Here is a 20,469-nt window from a genome sequence, read left to right on the forward strand (position 1 = left end):
CTGCCTCTTACTTTTTCTAGTGCTAAAAAAACGCCAGCCATTTTGTGGGGTGTGGGTTTCCAAAGTATATTTTTTAATGCATTTTATTCTTACTAACCATTTCTAGTATTTTTAGCAGGCAGGTTACATATTTTCAGATTGTCAGTTATATTCTTGGAGGCATATGTTTCAGTTATTTAAGTTTGCATAGAAGTTGGAAAAGCTCAGTGAGACACCTCAATACTGTCGTAATTGTGCCTTTGGTGAGGATTCACTTAGTAATATCACTGCCTACATAGTACATATGAGTATCTGAACCAGGGCCCCTGAATTTCTTTTATAGCCTGTAATGAATTAATCAATATTGCCACTAGAGTTTGCCTTGAGTCATCTTGCTCTAAAGCAGAAACCCATATGCAGCCAGATGAATCATCTGGACTCCGTGGACTGAATCCACAATGTGTGTGATGGGAAGTTGGGCATGATACCCTTCTGTGGCCACCTACAGCAAGATGTTGCCAGAGATTGGTGCTACTTCAACTCTGTCATGGAGCTGTACTCTGTGGTCTCTTGAGAGAAAGGTATATGACTAAGACTGTTACCTTCCTGATTCCTTGTGATGAATCCCTTCCAAAAGCTGATTGCCTCCAACTTGAGGAAGAAATGCTAGTTTAAACCAGTTTAGGATCTGACCCATTCAGTTCTTAGCCTTAAGTATCAGGGATTTCAACCAGAGCCAATTTATCAGGCAGAATTTTTCATGTAATATGAATTGTAATCAAACTAAAAATCTCCTCCTTTCTTAAAATATCTTGATATACATGGAGTCTGTCAAGGCAGACTTCAAAGTTTCATGTCTCTTTCAGCAGGGCAAAGATGGGTACCACCACAGGTACAAATGTTCCTGAGTATGCCTGTCCTTAGTTTTAAAGGAAACTTAGTACCTCTTGGGACATCCTGGCCAAACCTGGAGTGCTGTACATGAGTCTAAATATGTTTAAAAAACTTGTATTTTCATATGTGTCTGACAAGAAAAGCTGCTTGATTAGGTGGTGTTTGCATTTTGCTTTGAGAAATGAAACCATATTCTTAGGCCAGCTCATCCTATGGCAGCCTAAAGTGAATAAAACCTGGTTTGAGCTGACAAATTCCAAATTAAGCCAGACAACACAAGTAGTTTCCATATTATTGAACAGGTAATGTTTCTGACAGAGGTAGACTGATTTTGATCCTGTAGCAGAGGGAATTACTAGTTTTGTGCTTCACCTGCTCTGATCTTGGAAAAGGAGGGACCTTTCTAATTTAGCAGTTAGGAAAAGGAACAAAAAGGAGAAGAAGCTATTGCACAGGAAGCTGAGCATGGCCTCTGCTCTTCCTGTGTGAAGAACACTGTGCTGCCTCATGGCTAGCTGAAAGCAAAAGGGGTCCTGTGCTGTTGCTCTTGAGATGGGCAGAGAGCAGGAAAATTCCCACCTGCTGAAATATGCTCTGAAGACCTCACAGCATGCTCTTCTGCATGCCACCTGCTGGAATTCCCTGTCAGAAAAATGTTTCAGTTGCTGAGAACTTGTCTTTGCGACTGGAAAATGAAGGTGATCTGGGTTTGGTTCATTCTGTGGAAGAGGTTTCACACATTTCTAAGTGGGTCTACAGGGTATTTCACTCAATTTCTCTCCAAGTCTGCTGTTTTCCTGGAGTTAGATACAGCATTCTTCTCCCCTTAGCTTCTTTTTCGGGTCTGAATTCATTGGGGTACATTTCCATAATTCCAGGCCAGTTTTCTTCTGGCCAAGCCTTGGCATACATCACTGATCATGTGTAAGGGAGAGGGAACTCAATATAAGGGAGAGGCAACTGGATGCACAGGGGTGAAATCAGCTTCCAACCTATGCCCTGCTGGCAGTAGCACTCAGGATGAGGAAACAGCTGAACTGGCTGAAATGCACTGCTTTGGTTAGTGTAGAGAAGCGCAATGAAACCATCTGATTTCATGAATGTCAATATTTTAAGCATGTAGGGGTTTTTGAATTATTTTCCTGACTCCTCATTTCTGTTACAGAAAGTGATACAACATTATTTCCTTCAACAGAGAAATCCCTGAGCTAAGGTGTGATGTATACGTAACATACCAGCAGCATCAGAAGGAGACCGTGTGGGTTTTAATGAGGCTTGCAAGTCCTTGATCTAAACCAAATTTATTCTCAAACTTCACACAACTGTTTTAACAAAGTTACAGCAAATTCCCCTCCCTACATATGTCCAAATCTCATAATACCTGAAGACAGTGAGAGGTCCTTTCCACCCTGCAGCTAAGGCTCAGCGCTAGGGTGGTTTCTTGCTCTGCTATTAATGTGTCTAGACTGGTTGCTGAACCTTACTGCTTACCATCCAAGAGATCACCTTGAGGTGAGGCTCAGCAGGGGCATAACAATCCCTGTATGAATGCTCCAAGGCTGTTGCCAGTACAAAACAAAGCAGAACAGCTAAAAGCACCTTTGGTGATGGTGAGTTCTTGAACAACCTCAGGTTATTGCAAATTAATACCTGGCTTCTCTCCAAATTCAGGCATGGCTGGTCATCAGTTCACAGTATATAAAAAAAGCTCTTAAACTGGCAAGGCAGATTGCTGGAGGAAGGGACTTGATGGGTATCTGCAAAGATGCATCCTGCCTACAGGCCTAGGGTTTAATTTCTGCATTAGTGGTTGGCCTGAGGCCCAGTGCTGTGTTTATACTCAGAGCACATACTGCCTCGCACAGAAGAAGTGGCTTTTAGAATTTACTGAAGCATCAGGAATTAGTAACAAACTAGCATTCTGCGTCTCCTCCTCAGTTTAGGCAAAACTCTGTAAAGGCCAAATCAAGAGCTTTTTACCAAAGACCCATTCCTAGAATTTACCATTACTCTGCTGCAAGCTGGGACAGAGCCCTGAGGATATTCAGAGATCTGTGTGAAGACCCATGCAAAAAGGATATTATCCACAAAACACACACTTAAAGGTAACTTGTTTTTGAAGTTAAAGAGCTTAAAGTTAACCAGGTAACATCTTATACCAGTTATTAGTGCAGAGAACTTCACTAACTATTCCATTCTGAACACAGCCTGTGAATGTCTGATACCAAACATATCAACCATCACTGCTACCTCCAGTGTGAATATTGCCATGCCAGCTGTATCATAAACGTTGTTCCTTTGATACATGGAGAAAGACCCACAGTGGATACCATTGCAGTAGGAATTCTGTACCTGGATTTCCCTGAGCCATGGAGTCATAGATGAGTTTGCAGGTCTTCAACAAGATGGCAATTTTCTTTTCTGGAGAATAGGTCTTGTGCATGGTTGTGAACTTGTGAAGGATCTTTTCCAGCACAGCAGTTTCAGGCACACTGGTTGTGACACCCAGGTCAGTGGTAGTTGTGTTTTGTATCACAAGTTGGTTCTCTTTCAGCTGCTGTAAAGATCCATCTTTGTTGTGTATTTCTTTTAAGGAAGAATTAATGGCTTCCTTTAGAGGTTTCAGGACACATTTGTACAAAGCTGTCTCAGCAATCACTTCTGCATAGAGAAAGAACACAAAAGCATATAATAAATAAGCAATTTATTTTATTACAGTAAATTTATTTTATTACAGTAGTACAGGCGCAAATAAAAGTCCCAAGGAAGCGTGTGGTTGGTTATTCAAGCACTACTACATAGCTGTGAGAAGGGAACAGAAACCCAGTAAGTAAACATTTCATTACCAACCCTATTCAGAAGTCCTAGATGGGCTTGAGATGAACATCAGTGTGTGGTCTCTGTCACTGGAGCTGTAGGAGACCTCCTGCTACCAGCAGTCCCTGTTCTCTTTGCCTGACCCCTGGCTGACCAGCATGGCATTGCCAGGCAGCAGGAAAGCCAACTCTGGGGAGAGAAATCTCACCTAACCGATTTTTTTTCACAGCCCTGGACTTACAGATGCCCAGATGCAATTCATCTCATGTCCCTTCTGATCTCTCCTTCTGACTTGTTTGAGATATTCACTTTGGGATGAAATTAACTGCATCCTTAAAGAACCCCTTTCTTTCCTCAAAGCATTTGCAGCCACCAGCTCAGAGACAGACACCAGTATCTGGTCAGAGCTTCTCATTGTTATTGCCCAAGGGACTCTAAATTGCTGATCTTTTAAGACACCTCTTATGCCACCTGTGGAGGAGGACATAGTATGATGTGAGGACCCTGGGGGGCATTACCTTGGTTTAATAAGACACAAGAAGCTTCCCTCAAAAAGCTGTTAGACCCTATTTGCTCCTTTCCCTGTTCCTATGTCTGTTCCTATGTCCCTGAGCCACTCCCTCCCTATTCCCTGACTGGCCTCATCTTGGTACTGTCCCGAGACCAGGTTCACCCCCCGGACCCCTGTGGAGAGAGGAGGGAGAGCTGAGACATGTGAGTGCTGGGGCAGCTCTGAACATCTCACCGCACGCTGAATTAAACATCTGTGGATACCATGAAAAGGCCCTTTCTGCTTCTTTACCCCGGACTTTACTTGTAGCAGTTCAGGCTGCTACAGTATGAGTATGTTGAAAATTTGCTTAATATTTGGCTGAAGATGAAAGGAAGCTTAAGAGACTGTGAGGAAGTCTGTTGTCCAACACCTAAAAACCAGAGGCAAAACTAGGGGGACTGCAAGAGATTCTCTTGTTGCACTGAGACAAAAAGGTCGTTAGCAAAAGAGTTCATCTGCTCAGGCAGTGAGTGAGGAATGAAACAGAGAGCAGTAATATTTATGTATCCCAAATGCAACTATTTACAAAAATCCAGAGAACAAATCAGCCTGAAGCAGGGCAAATTCAAGTGGTAAATCCTCCAGTGGGAATCCCTTTCCTCCACAGAAGAAGACAGTCCTGTCAAGGTTGACTGGGCTACATCCTCCTGTTAAAGAACTGTCGGTGAACAGGGTTAGATGCAGGGTCACATCCAGGCATGTCTGTGGGAAGGTGGTGGGATACTTGCACACATACAGCTCCACCAAACAGAACAAGGACACTTCTTTCTTCCCCCTTTCCACTTTCACTAATCAAGATTCAAGACAAACTTCTCTGTGCTGCCCCCATGCTCCCCACCTTGAAGAAAGGTTGGTTATTGGGACAAAGATTGAAGGTGTTACACAAGGTGCATGAGAAGTGAAACTGCCGGTTCCGTCTCCTAGCTATGGCAGGGGCTGGCTGCAGGTCTGTTCTGCTGAGGATCTGCAGAATCATGTGAAGCCTTTGCTGTGGGAGAATGAAATCAGCAGAACCCACTGAGACTGACAGTGGACAGCCTTTACTCCTGGCTCACCACTTAGCTGAGTCCCACCTAATACTGGAACTGCAGGATCTCCTGGAATCCCTGGTCACTCCTATAGTTCACTCCATATTCTGGGTCTTCCAACTCTCAGCTTGTTTTAAGCCAATTTAAGAATCCACAAATAGCTCTGCATTGGTTCTCAGGTCCTCAAGAAACAGTTTCAAGCATTCAAAGGAGCATGTGTGTGTGCATGCATGCTTTTTCTGGCTGCACAGCTTTCACTGGGATGGAAAGTCCTACAGCTCTTTTTATATTCCCTCTTGGATGTACATTAAACAGAACAGTCCAATCCTTGGCAAGGAGAGAAGTAGCACACTATTCCCTCACAGGACATGAATGAGAAGCAATGAAGCACCTGTAAACAGTTTAAAATAATATTTTTTCTCCCCAAAGGCATTATTTATCCCCATAGATATTATTATACCTATGGCAACGAGGTGAACACTTAATTTTGGAGCTCGCAGTAGTCTTGCAACAGACATTTCTTCTGTACCTCTGAGCTCTGAGGAGCACAAAGATGAATCAAATCATCCTAGTCTTGTCCCTTCCTGTGAACAGTGATTGACTAAGCTGTAAGTCACATGCAGGGAGTGCTCCATCCTTGTAGCAGAGCAATGGATGTGGAAGGCCATGGGAATGCAGCTGTGAAGGGGAAATTTGCTTTTTGTGTTTCCAGTGAATTCAGCTCTGTGTGTGCAAACCTATGTGTATACATAAACATACACACACACACACACACACATGCATATCTATAATACACACATACATGTATGTCTCTCATGCATGCACACATCTTTTCTGCTTAAACTCTTCTGTTTAAAATATTCATAAAAGGATTTTCTCCTTATTGGTCTCCAGGTTTTAGAGCTGTTCTTCCAAGGGCTGGCAACAACAGAGCAGACTTCAATTCATGGTGCTCAGGTTTTAGGAGATGGTTTATAAATCTGTAAAGCAGAGCCTGTGCCTGCATAATTCTTTCTCCCTCCTCACATTTCCAAACCATGCCCAAGGATGAATAAACCACAGTTACCTACCTAACTGTTCCTCAGTGTAGGAGGCTGGGTCTATCAGCGATTTCAACTCAGTGCTCTGTACTAAGTAACTCTTCAGCTGCGTCATCATCAGCCGGATCTCTTGTAGCATCTCTGTGCTGGAGCTCTGCTTTGCCATCATCTCTAAACTGTACACTCTGTAGTCCCGCACCAGGTTGCCAAAGTATGACTCCTTGTCCTGTGCCAGCTCCACTATCTTCTTCTGCAGCTTCCTGTCACTAGACAAAAAGACCGTGAAGACATTGGACAGGTTCACCAAGGACAGCCTGTTTTTGGCCTTGGCCAAGATCACGGAGCGTGTCTTTTTACCAGATGAACCACTCAGCATCTCCAGGTCATCCTCTGTGCTGCTGGTGGAGTAGGAGTCTGGCTCAGATGTTGATGCCTGAGCCATGGTGCTGCCTCCCAGGTCCTCCAGAGACAAGCGTGACCCTTCCAGTTCAGCTGAGCTGACAGATTTGTGGCCATGTCCCTGTTCAGGCTTGCTGTGTGCCCAAGTGGCACCACATGTCACTGTAGCTGGACTGCCCTTGCACACAGCCTGCCCTGTGGCCACGGCCGTCTCTGCTGCTGTTCTTTGCTTCGGCTGGCAGGAGCTGGGGATGCTTGGTACCTGGGAAACTCTCTTCCTTCTCGGTGGTGGGATAGGAGGCGACTTTCCTTTCTCAGTGGCATTGCTTTGTGTCTTAGGCATGTCCTCCTTCTTCTCTGCAGGTTCAGGCTTTGTCTCCTGAAACTGTGATACAGCCCTTTTGGGAACCTCCCCAGGCATTTCTACAGCATTTTCACACAGCAGCGTTTTATCTCTGCCCTCTGCACTTGTATCTTGGTTTTCTTCTGTCCCTTCCCCTTTCAGCGTTTCACAATTTTCAGGATTGCCCACACAGCTCTCCTCTGAGGTTCTCTCACTCAGCCGCCTCCGCGGGGGAACCGAGGGCTGGGAGCCCTTCCTGGGGCTCACTGCCGAGGGCGCGTTGGCCGAGCAGCTCTGCTTCCTTTCTTCTTTATCGGCACTGCCTTCGATTTTCATTTCCTCGAAGCTCTTTCCTAGTGGCTTAATAAGAAGCTTGTTTTCTTCACAGACAGTCATGGGGTCCTGTGAGAGCTTCAGGGAAGATTTCTGAATGAGAGAATGAGAAGGTGGAGGGGGAGGAGGCCGTCGAGGAGACCTCCTTTCAGTAATCATGGTGGCAGGAGGGAGTTCAGTGCTCCCAGAGTGGCCTTTAGGAGAAGGTATATCTGGAGGGCAAGGATTACTGCACTCTTCTATAAAAATAGGATTCACAAACCACAGCCTGTCATTTCCTATTGACAGCTCAATTTCACATGAGCAGTGGTTTGTGCTACTTGCAAAACACTGGGTTGGTCTTAAACTGTCTGCCTGAGCAGTGCTGAAAGCATAGTCTTTTGCAGGGTGGGATAAGTCCTGTCTTCTATGGTTTAAATAGGAATCCCAGAAATCTGTCAAAAAAAAAAAAAAAAAAAAAAAAAGACAAAAAGACAATGAAAAAGAATATCTGAAAGAATTTTAGCTGCTACTGATATGTAGAAAATCTACTTATTTTTAAAATAAATGGTACACAAATTTCAATGTTAAACTTTCAAACCTCTGCCCAAAACAGTGTGAAGAAAGAGTTACCTGTTTTATGCATATAAAATTCTTCAAGTCAGAAGCTTCACCAGAATTCTCTCCCCTGTCAATTTTAGGACACTTACCTAGTGGAAGTTATTAATGCTCTTCAGCATTTTCAGTACAAGCAGGAAAGTACAAGTAACAAATATAAAGGATTGTGAAAAGAGATCTTTGCTTGTTCAGTGATCACTGCCCTCCAAATGCAAATAGCTGTGGCTGCCCCAGGAGAGGATGTGAAGACCCCAGGCAAACTGCATCTTCCTCTTGCTCACAAAAGTGAGGTGCAGGTCTGAGATAGCAGCCAGGATCCAACATGCACCAGGAGACAGCTGAGCATAACTCTACTATGCAGCAAGCTCATGTGGCATTCTGTTCTACAGAGGGTCTGATCCTACCTGGCAGGATTCCCTCCAGTCTGGAAACACATGATTTTAAACACCTTCCCCAGATTAGTATTACCATTAAAGTCTATAGTTCTGGATAACTGTTATCTATAGTCGTGGCCACTCTGCCTTGCACCTTGCCTGGAGACTGTCTTCCTGCAGGTGTCAGAGAGAAAGGATGATGCAAAAGACTACACAGGAAAGATGTATGATGAAGGACCAAGGAACAGCTAACTACTTCAGTGCCTTCAACTACGACTGAAAAAGAAAGATGGTGTTTCACATACAAGCAGTTATTTCTGTCAGAAATCTCTTATTATAATTTGTCTTTTAATAACTTGTTTAAAAATTACAAAGCATTGGTACATTTTTTTAAAATAGATTCAGTATCATATCCAACTTTTTTCCTTTTCCCTGAAGGTGAGGCTTCAAATCTGCCTTACAGGTCTGATTGCTTTCAATCAATATTAAAGCTGCTGATCCAGGGTTCAGTACTGGAAGCATCAAGAAACAGGATCTGGCAAACCTCATATGTTCTGACCAAGGAAAAGGGTATAAACTTCTGATAGTATTCACTGGATGAAAGCTGTATAGATGCCCATAGATTTAGGGATAAGGGGAAGATGGGAAATCCTGTAAACACAAAGATGCAGACAACTAAATAACTATTTTTCATGCTTGGTCCATAAACACAGAGCTGACACTGATGACACCCTCTTCTATGTGGATTTCAGGGGACACCATGGGGCTGCCACACAATGTCTGAACCCTGCCTGGTGCTTGGTGTCAGGAGTGTCTCCCTGCCAAAATCTCACATGCTGGACCCAAGAGAGGATGAATGGGGCTGCACACATGTGGGATGACCCTCAGTGCTGAGCATGGGGTACAGCTCTCAGGTCAAGAAGTGAGCTAAAAGGCAGTCTATTCCCATCAGGATAAAATTGCCTATTTAGCTTCTCGCAGCCTAGGCTAGTGCCCATGGTAAATTCAACTTTATAAGCATGTCAGCATGTTATCTTAGGGTGATGGACATTAGAACAGCTTTATTCTCTCTTTTCTTACTGTGAGAGGGAGGACAACAAAGAAGCTTAAAATAATAGTGTTGCTAAGAACAACAGCACTCTTGACAACAGAATTTGGGAGAAGACATGCAGATGCAACTGCACATACTAATACCAAGCTGCAAACCCCCTCACATCTGACACTGACTGGGGTACCATTTTCCTTAAGCTCTCCAGCTCTACGCAGTATCAGCAAATGCAGGACAGAGGAAGTTGTTTCAAGCCAGAATATAATGCTGTGAAGTCTCATGGGCTGAGGAAATGGTGAGTAAACCAATCTAAGAGGGGAAGTTGGTAATTTTTCTCAGTAGTGGTCAGGATAAGGCACTGTGATGAAAATGCAAAGCTCCACTCAGGCTGGGAAGGAACAGATGTGGTTCTACCAAGTAACACAGCTGCTTCAGAGCAGGCATTTCCCAGCACAGCCACGCTGTCTCACACTGGAGAGGAGGCCGTTTGATCATCTCCCTTTGCTGTCCTGGATCTTACCTTATCTTGCACTCTGGGAAGGATAATTAAGAAGTTCTTGGAGTCTTTGGCATGTCTATGATGGTATGTGGTATGCTTTTAGTGCAGTGCAATCATGCTAATTCTCCTCCTAAAAGAACTTCTGTACCAGTGAGGTCAGGACTAGAGAGCCTGCAGTACATCCTCTGTGACAACATACAAAACAGCCAGATCCTTTGTGGAAGAATTCATTTTGCAGATAGACATCTTACTTCTATAGCCTTGAAATACATATTATTTTGAAATAAATACAAAGAAACATATAAGAATTTCAGACAATTCTTTGTTTCCTTTGGAAGTGCCACTTTGGGCAGCATGTAATAGTTTGTGTTCACACTCGTATTCAAAAAATTTTGTTCCAGGAAGCAATAAACAGCATTTGTAAGCAGCTGAGCCTGTTTGATTCCACTAAGACAAATTTGCACTTCTAGTATCATTTCCCAGGAAGACTGCACACAACAGCAGGTTTTCTTCTATTGTCAGAAACTTGACTGGTATGAAATACACCATGACAAATAAATTTTCAAGCCTCGCTACTTTTATGACCACCAGTACAGGAGAGAAGAAAAAAGATTACAACCAATATTGCTTTAGTGCTTGTGCTTTAACTTATCTCTTCTTTCACAAGTTGCTGGAAACAGTTGCCTGAATCAAGATACCCTCTGCTGACTCAAATTAGACTGAAGGTTGCAGATTCATGATACACATCCTTAATTTTAATCTGAATTTTTTGACTTGTTATAAAAAATTAAGCGTGCAACTTGTTATCTCAAGCTGAAAAGTACCCTTTTATCAGCAATAAGTGCTGGCTGGACATCCATATAAAAGGATGCTTTGACAAATTGGAACATACTCAAAATAGAGGATGATGAAAGTGTTAGAGGCAAATCTGTTGGTGAAATTCAACAAAGCCACCTGAACTGAAACCAGTGGGGTTTGCCCATGCCTTCTGGGAGATATGATGCAGAAGACCCAAAAATAGTGAGAGTGCTCTAATAAATATCTCTAAATGAGCTAACTCTTCAATTTTCTCCATTGTTTGGCTGTTTTCAACACCGTAAGGAAAACTGAAAAACCAAGAAGCATGGAAGTGGCTTACTGAAGTAGCTGTCTCAAGAGGAGTGTGTTAAATGAAAAGGAATAGAAAGGAGATCTCCTTTCATTAACAATTGCTTTTTCTATCTGTAACTTTATACATCTCATCTAAAATTTGCTTGTTTGGTTGTGCCACTAAAAATAATGTCCCTTTTGCATGTGATTTGTGTAAGGTGAGAGAACATATTGGGACGATACATATTTCTCTACCAACTAGAAATCCTGCAGGAGCAAGCAAAAATATCAAAATTCAAAAATATCACACTTTCATCAGCATTGCCCCCACACATCAGAAGGAGAAGTTGCAAAGGTGTTTTCCATATAGCTCAGATACCAGCCACTTCCAGCATGTAGAAGTTATCCCGAGAGGCTGTGCTGCACTTCAGCTTACCCAGACTGGAGGGAACACGCCCTGGACAGAGATCCAGGTGGAGGTTTATGGCCAAGAGAAAAGTGACCATTTTGTCAGCATCCTGCTATGAACACAAAGTTCATAAACATCTTCCTCTTGCATTCAGACCCCTTTAGCTATTCTGAAGACAATAGTTCATCTATCTTCCAGTTGCATTATTAGTCTGTGCAAGGCACTATTGTTCTCACAAGTCCAAGTGAAAATCTGACTGCTTTGAGGGACTTACCTATCCCCAGACTAGAAATAATTTCAAGGTCTTGAAAGCTACTGGCTTCTAATATTGCTTGTGGCAGCTTCAGGGTAAAGGGCAGCAAATCCCTGTAGAAATAAACACAATGAAAAAACGGAAAAAGGATAAACCCCACAACTGTTAGGAACTCCAGACTTCACTCGATTTTAGTGATTGCATTGGCTCACAATTTCAGCTGTGTTTGGCGAAGTCATGGCTGGTAAGGAATTATGGACATTGTGCCAGCCTGGGTTACTCTGATTTCACAAAAGATCACCAGCTTCTGTGGTGATGCTTCATGCTATAGCACTGACTTAATCACTGTGCCTTAGCTCTGTCCTCTGAAAAGAGCAGAAATGCCTCCACCTCAGGGAAGGCCACAAGGGTTGAGAAATACATTCCCATTAAAAGTGAGGTGCTGCAAATTCTAGTTATTTTTATTAGAAAAGCCAATCTTTTTCATGTGGAAAGGTTTTGAGGTCCTTTTTCTTTCTGTTTACCCCTCTCTCACTACTCTACTTCCTCTTTTGAAAATCTCTGTAAGTGCGAGGCATGGCTATATAGCAAGACACAGAGGGATTGTGAAAGGAAAGCCCTACCTGGGGAAGGGTAAACCCTGGGTGAAGAGACAGACAGTAAGGAAGTGCTGCATGACACCGAGGACACACATATCCCTCTAACTCTCTACTCTCAGAATTCTGAGTACTTGGTTTCTGGAAAGATGCTGTATTTCTATGACAAAAAAGATAAGAGTTTCTCAGAGGATGTTGGGTGGGTTTCACTGAAACACACCCTGTCTCAATTTAACAGAGCCCTTGCTCTGCCAGTGAGCTGTTCAGGTTTGCCTCTTGCCCAGTGAGAATTTGCTGACCTCGCTCTTGCCTCAATTCCCATTCTAACAAGGACTAGAAAACCAGTCCGTAAGTGATAGCAAGGAATGGTGAAGGATTATCTTACACATAAAAAGCTCTACAAAATATACATGATAGAAGGAATTGTTACAGAAAAACTGGCCTTGTGAGTAGGAGATCTCTGCTAAACAAATGCACACTGCAAAAAAGCACGTAACTGCAGACCTCTCTGTTGACAGATGAATGCAAGGGGCCTATTTCTGACCTTTTAGACAGACACATACCTTACTGATGTTTTGTGTTCTCCATGGGTTCTCTGTGCACTGCTGAGCACTCTGCTGTCACTCACATAAACTGATGGAATCCCTGGCTTATTATTTTTTCATGGCAGATATGAGGTTTAGAAGAGGAAGAGGAAGAGGGTCCATGTACCTTCTGCTTTCTTTGTTGTTTTATATGCATGAATAGCTCTCTTCTTTTTCTTTTTTCTTTTTTTTTTTTTTTTAACATATTAAGATCAGGAAATATTAGGACATTGCCCTAATAGAAAAAAATCTGGTTTAGTTAACGGGGCAGAAGCTTGCAGACCAGCCACCAAATCATCTGTTACCTACAGACAGGTAATATATCCAGGCCAAAATTTTTTTGAGAAGAGCCTGTCAGCCCTGAAAAGCTGTTTCCAGCTATTCATAGACAATTTACTACATCCCTGTTCTCAGGGCTCTGCATTCACCTTCCCAGAGAGCGCCTATGAACTGCCAGCAAATGGTAGGTCAGTGTCCTTTTATTACCTGCTTCTCTCAGAAAATTATTCCCTTTTTATCTTGCCTTTTGACAGTAGCCTGGAAAATCACATGAACCATCTGAATATGTATTTGACACTCAGCAGTGATATCTATAACAGGAGCTGAACTGATGCCTTGTGAAGGCTGACCTAGAACAGAGGCTAGTCAAAGAATAAAGTAGGGATTTATTAAAATGCCTCAGTAGATCCACCTTGGGCAGGACAAGAGCCCAGCCAGGGCTACACGCAAGATGAACCCAAAATGGTCACAAAATGGACCTGGTCACGAGGCCTCTCATTTTTAAAAGTTCTGGTCCATTTGCATATTGGAATTAATTGCCCAGTTACAGCTTTAGGTTGTGAAGTTCCATCCCTCTTGCTTTTCTTTCTTTAGTCCATGTTGTTTATGTTCTTGGGCCTGAAATTTGGGTTGGTTGTCCTTGTTTCCAAGCTAGGAAAGGAATTATTTTGTCTACCTACTCTGTGAAGACAGATTTCTATCCCTTAATATGAAGCTCAGAACTACACACTAAAGCAGTACAGAATCTGAAAAATATAAAAGCTCAAACCTGAGGCATCAAATCTAATAACTCTTTCTTTCTTTCTTTCTTTCTTTCTTTCTTTCCTTCTTTCCTTCTTTCCTTCTTTCCTTCTTTCTTTCTTTCTTTCTTTCTTTCTTTCTTTCTTTCTTTCTTTCTTTCTTTCTTTCTTTCTTTCTTTCTTTCTTTCTTTCTTTCTTTCTTTCTTTCTTTCTTTCTTTCTTTCTTTCTTTCTTTTCTCTCACCATGATCCTTTTTGCAGGAAAGCAGAAGTGAGCATATTTTCTGCATCACCAGCCACTTACTAGAAATGCCCAATTCTATTTTGCATTTGGGCTGTTCGTTGCTTTAGTGAGAAAGAAATCTTTATAAGGATCCAGAGGTTAACTTATGTCCATTCTATAGGGTCTATAAACATCTAGGTAGCTAAATGTCTATTAACTGATCAGGGTGAGGTGAAGCATGGTTTCCTCTGTGCAGGCAGGAGCTGTGGCTCCTAGTGCTGAACTCAGCTGGCTGCAGGAGCAGCTCTCAGAAGAGTGGGGGACTGGCTGGGTGAGCTGTACCACACAGTATCCTACCCCAGAGAGACTGTTCCTACTGTGTGACCTAACCAAGTGACTGATGTGACTGCCTTGTAAACATATCCTGAATCTGCTTTCTTCTCTTAAAAGAAAATAACTACTTTAAGAGTCATGTAAGTTTATATAGAGGAAGTTAAAAGTCTACAACCAACTCACAGCTGGGCCGGCTGCAGTAGGGATGAGGTAAATTGGTGGAGGTATTGCTGCAGTGTGCTAAGCACAAGGACACAGATCAGAGAAGGCTTCAGACATCATCAGCTGCTGATCAAACCTTGCACTAGTGAAAATTACATTACAGGCCTTTTCCATCTCTGTACCAATTATTCTTGGTATTTCTGTGCTGAGCAAACAAACACTTTTCATTTCAAATTTTACCTAAGAAAATATATTGTTTCAGGAATACTTCCCTTGACAAATTCCCCATCAGTGACTAAGTGCTTTGAGTCACCAACAGGCAACAGTCCATCAGTAGGTTTGCTAAGATGCTGCCAGGGGTGTGTGTGTGTATGTCTGTGTGTGTGTGTGTGTGTGTGTGTGCTTAAATCTCTAAATAAATATTTAACTCGGGGCCCTTCTTCCTCCTTGCTCTCCTAGCCTCAGTTCTGTGCCTCTGTTCTTTGTGGAAGCAGCCCTATGGACCAAGCTTCCAGCTGCTGTGCATTTGAAATACTTTCAGGTCCGGCAGGCTGGAGGGTAGCAGAGGAAACAGAGGGGTCTGTGCTGGGACTGGGGACTGGGGAAGGGCAGACCAGAGGGGAGGGCAAAATGGCTGTGCCAGGAAGCAATGAATCCAACTCACCTGCTGACACAGTAGAAGGCGACCAATTTGAAAACATCTTCAAATACAAGGACAGATCCTTCCAGGTACAGGACTGGTAAAAAACAGAAAAAAAAAGCAGCAGCTGATTTATTTGAGCTATATGATTAAAAAAAAACCAAACAGGTAGGTTTGGCTAGCACATCTTGTGTTCTGTGACAGTCCAGTAATTTCATGGACTAATACGACAAATTGTAAGAACTGGCTTCAGATGGCCAAATGCAACAAGATTCTTCAGGGAGACACTAGAGAAGAAATAGCTCAGCTTGGCTTTCTGAAAAGTTAGTTCAAGATATCCAAGTGTTGTGACATTAACAGAAACAATGGGAAGAAAGAAACCTCCCAGCTCACTTCCAAAGGGATCGTTACAATCCCATCTGTCTCTAAGGGAGTGCATATCTGCAATACATACAGGGCTGACCTTGTGGCTCCCCATGCTGGAATCTGGTTTGGACTGGATGGACAAAGTGCTTTGAAGGAAAAAGAAAAATAGGAATTACTGTTTCATTACTGTGTGTGTGGGCTCTGACCTGGGTCACACAGGCAGTGTGAGCATAGCCTGTTTGTATCTCTTCTGTCTTCTCCCTCCCATGGTGTTATTCAGTGACTGCACTCCCCAAATACAATCCACCATATCAGAGAGTTCTTTAAGATGACCTTTCTTAAAGACATGCATTTGGGCATTGTGTAGCCCAAATCTCACATGTTACTACAGAGCTTTTGGCTTTTAAACTAGAAAAAATTCATTGACCAGCGGAGAATGTTTCACTGACTGAGAACCCAAGACAGAGATAAAGACCTGGATGTGCAGGAGAGATGTGTCCATCTTTGCTTCAGCCTTACAATCTCACCAACTCTATGCCTGTCTGTAGCCCCACTACAGACACTGACAAGGGTAAGGAAATCTGCGGTGGATTCTCAGAAATGCCCACTTACTGGTGGGAAACAACTATCTCAAAGCTGCACTCCAGAGCTGCCACAGGAGCATGCCAGGAGTCCCTGGGGAGCAGCACCAGCTCCCACCCCCATGGCACTGCCCACAGATGCTGTGCATCTTCCTTCTCTCTGTTCTAGGCCACAGGTCAGAGCTGTGGATTCAAAGCTGAGCTATTGTGATTCAGCTTCCTCAGTCAGCCCTGATTCACAGCCCTGTGAGCTGTCTCCAGCCCCTTGCCCTGCCTGCCTGGTGGTTGGTCTCCTGCAAAGAAAGGCCTCCAGCACCTGCAGGAAGCAGACATCCTCCTGGCTCTCCTCTCCTCTCCCTCGCCTCTGTGGCCTGGCTTTGTTTTCCAGACAGCAGATAATCTCCCAGCAAGGAAATGCTCAAGATTGTCTCTTGTTCAGGTTCATATCTCATTCCCCCAAATCAGGCATTTCCTCCTTTTGCTTCTCCCTTTGCTCTAGCTCAGGCCCAGCAGGTTGTTATTTTGGGCTGAATACTCCAATGTAGGCATTTTTTATAGAGACAAAGACCATGTAATTCTCAATAGTCATTCCTAGCATCAGTTTATGTTGGATCAGCATGAGCAGTTTAACCACAGTGTATGCACCCATACCAGACTGCAATGTGGAATTTAAAACATACTTCAAGCAAAACAATCCCTTTCCCTCACTTTTCTCTCACAACTGGAAAAATCATATTTGGCAATTTATTTTTTTTTTCATAATAAGAATCATATTTCAGTCAGGGATTTTCATTGAACATCTACCACGAACAACTTCTGTAGTTTGAAACCCATCTGCTTTGCAGTTCTGATACAGGAAACAAAAATAAAGACAAAACCCAGTCCTGTTCTGGAGAATGAACCAAATCCCAAGAGTCTGAATTTGCTTGAATCTCCAGCTATTAAATAAAGCCCTTTGTACAGATGATTGTTTTAAGAGAGTTTTTTTTTTTTCTGTCAAGAGCTACATGCTCACTTTGGCATTATGAGTTGCAGGTGTCCATAACAGACCAGGCTGCACCTGTACATGCTCACATATATGGGCAAATTGCTTGGATTGGGACTACTGATTGTTTCTGTGCCAGGAAGCTCTGCCACTTGAGAGCTTGTATGTTAGACAAAAAAATATTAGTCCGAGTGCCTCTGTGTCAGGAGTTTCCACATATAAGTGCCTTGCCATTGCACAACTACTTCTCCTCACATATATAGTTAAATTGCATAAAACACCACAAATGACCAGGAATTATACTGCTAAGGAAGACTAGGTACAAAAAGCTGCTGAAGCTCAAGGACAGAAGTTTTCTGCAGGTGGTATGTATAAATAGGACTGTCCCTGCTCTGGGATGTCCCAGAAGGTAACAAAACCAAGCATATTTCTCGGCAGACTGGAATTCATCATACAGAGACCTATAGCTCTTCTGGGACATTTCTGGGCAGCCTGCAAACAAGTAAGAACAGATGGAAGAACAGTAAGAATAGTGCTTTAGATGTGTCATTACTCGAGGTACTAAGACCATCAGGACCAATACTCAGCCCAAAATGTATTCTGAGCAGTGGCCATGTCAAGCAGCCTGCACAGGGTTGCCATGGCTACTTGGATCTGCTCCCAGCACAGCACCCATGGGGAAATTCTGCCTTGCAAACTCCTGTGGGAACATCTTCCTTGGGAGAAAATGTAACACTTTTCTCTTAGCCGATTTTTTTTTTCTAGACACCTGCTGACATCAGCAGACATCACTGATAAGAAGTGCTTTTCTTTTGGATGGCAGATGATGGCTATGATAGGAACTTGTCTTGTGGGAATGGTTGCCATTCACCTGTGGAGACCATTTTGTGCATCCTGCTGCATGTTTCTAATTCTTGGAAAGACACAGAAAATAGGAATCTTGAACAGCCAAAAGGCTGACTGTTTGGGTCCATATTTCTGTCCCTTAGAGCCATTGCTGCCTTCAAGTCACCCTGCTCTGACAAGACAATCAGGAAGAGGTGATATTCTCTGGCTGTGGGTGTGTTGTGGGTAGCTGGGGACATTTCATTGACATGAGAACTGCTGCTTAGGGAGGGATCGTGATGCTGCCATTTATAGGAACTCATGACTTTTGCAGAATCTACAAGCAGACATCTGCCAGACTGCTGTAATCCTGATGAAAAGTGCAGAGAAAAAAAATTCACCTTTCTTGGGATTGTAAAACTAGATCCAGGACACCTTAAGAGCAAGGAAATATCTACATCTCACCATAGCAGTGCCTGAATGTCAAGAATAGGATCAAAAGCAAGAGAAAAAATAGGCTGGGTTCTGTGAGCCAAACATATTGCCACAGCATATTGAGTTTTACCTGATATTTAGAAACCCATTGAAAAATGTCACCTACAGGAAATAAAAGGGGAAATGTGTAGATCAGTGGGCAATTTTGAGTAGTCTGAAACAAAGAGATAAGAATTAATTGAATTTTTCTTATGGGTGACAGAAGCATTTGCAACATGAATTAGTGGTTCATTGGTGACTATACTCTCTTTTTGAGTTCTTTGGCAACTCAGTAAATGAACAGAACTTGGCTAGGTTATGAGCTGTTATATATATTTATGATTGTCTCATCTTCCTCTTTCAAACACCAGCATGGTCTGAAGAGTGCCATCTTTAGGCACTGTCTCAGATCTGTATTCATATTCCCTTTACTCTTTGAATCTCCCCATAATTTCTCCATCCAGATGCAGATATCTTTGAGTCACACTGTCCCTGAGCTTTCCTTTCCTCTCTGATTTTTTCCCCACAGAATTGTGTTTGCTAGTTCCATTTTTCTGGTACATGGACAGACCAAGACATTTCCATTTTATTGCTTACACAGGCTCATGGGACTCAATTACTTCAGCTTCTTCTTCTCTAGTGGCGCTGTTCATGCTATCCATTGTATTTTCATTTGTTTTTGGTATCTGTGTAGTCCTTCAGAGACATCTGAATTCAAAGACATGAATTCCTTATTCTGCAGCAGTTATGTCGACAGAGGACTACTGAGAAAACACCCATCCTCAGAAGTCCTGCCTGGATGTGCTTAGATGTTCTCATTCTTCCAAAATCTGGGAAACTGTGAGATTTATCATTATGGATGTGATTCCAGTTTTCTATTTCTATTTTCAGATTATAAATCCAGAGTCTCCTAACAAGAGTTGTTTTTCTCCTTTGATACAAGTCTGTGGTTTGATACCACAGTGGCCAACCTTTGCAATAAGCAGCACAGGCCAGCTTTGCTGCTGCTCTTCTACCCTCAGAGAGTAAACCTAGCTGTGAGGATGGGATCACTCCAAGGCAGAGGCTACCAAAATTCTTACTCCCAGACACTGACAGCTCAGGTTAGCAGGTTAGCAGTTTCCTGCCACTGAGGAAGGAGCCCTGAGTATTTCAGTGGAGTGTTACAGTGACTGCTGTAGCCCCAAAGCTGAGGCTGTTGTGTCTGTCACGATACACTGTGCTTGTCCTACCTGCTGTGCTCTGCAGAAATGTGTGAGAGTGTGATGTAATTCCTTCAGGTTATTGTTTCAGTTCCCCAGTTCTGACCCTTATTCATGCAATTGGCTCGTGGTGGTTTTAAGAGAAAGATCCTCAGTTGGATGCTTCTAAAGAAGGGAAACTAAGATTTCATTGGCAGAAGTCCTTAGTGTGTTTAAGGTACCTTTCTGCAACATCTCTGTTGGGAAGTTCCTAGTATTTGTTTTTAGCATTGTTTAGTGTGTTATTTCTTGATGACCTTGTGGATAGAAGTATATGGCCTTCTAATGCTGTGTTTTTCTAAAACACTGACACTGTTTATCTTTTTCTTCTGTTTTTCTTTTTTCTTCTCAAGGTCTTTTTATTTATTCTGTAATCTGATGCCTCTGCTTCTTCCACATGATTTCAAAGCTGTAGTTTCAGTTTTGGTTGCACAATTCTAGATTGTCCTAGTCAACCTATGTCTGTTTTGTCTTTCTTATCTTTCCTAATGTGCTTTATTTAACTGCCAGTTGTTTCTGGTTTTTTCCCTCATCAAGTGCTGAAACTTCACCCATTTGAACTTCTGCCCGAGTCTCCTGTTGTGCATCCAGCTCCTCCTTTTTCAAAAGATTTCAATTTTGTGGCTTCCTACAGAGTTTAATTTTTCTGGCTATGATGAAAAAAGTCACTGCTCATGGCAGTTCCTGGGAAATTGGAACTAATGAATTATGAAAGTGATAAAGTGTTAATGAGCTTGGTTGTAGAGTATAAGAGAAATCTATTTTTAAAGTATGTTCTTCATTAA

The 20,469-nt window shown here is 42.7% G+C and overlaps 1 protein-coding gene across 1 annotated transcript in view; it reads right to left on the reverse strand.

Annotated features, from left to right (window-relative positions):
• RIN3 (Ras and Rab interactor 3) overlaps window positions 1–20,469 on the reverse strand; it is a 47,524-nt gene that overhangs the window by 11,574 nt on the left and 15,481 nt on the right. The window contains exons 3-6 of the mRNA XM_021531960.2: window positions 15,237–15,309; window positions 11,677–11,768; window positions 6,342–7,820; window positions 3,226–3,534 (exon numbers count right to left, since the gene is read on the reverse strand). Of these exons, the coding sequence (XP_021387635.2) occupies window positions 3,226–3,534; window positions 6,342–7,820; window positions 11,677–11,768; window positions 15,237–15,309 (1,953 nt within the window). The remainder of the gene's footprint in view (window positions 1–3,225; window positions 3,535–6,341; window positions 7,821–11,676; window positions 11,769–15,236; window positions 15,310–20,469) is intronic.

The sequence above is a fragment of the Lonchura striata genome, chromosome 6 (genome assembly GCF_046129695.1).
Source record: "Lonchura striata isolate bLonStr1 chromosome 6, bLonStr1.mat, whole genome shotgun sequence".
Classification (NCBI taxonomy): Eukaryota; Metazoa; Chordata; class Aves; order Passeriformes; family Estrildidae; genus Lonchura; species Lonchura striata.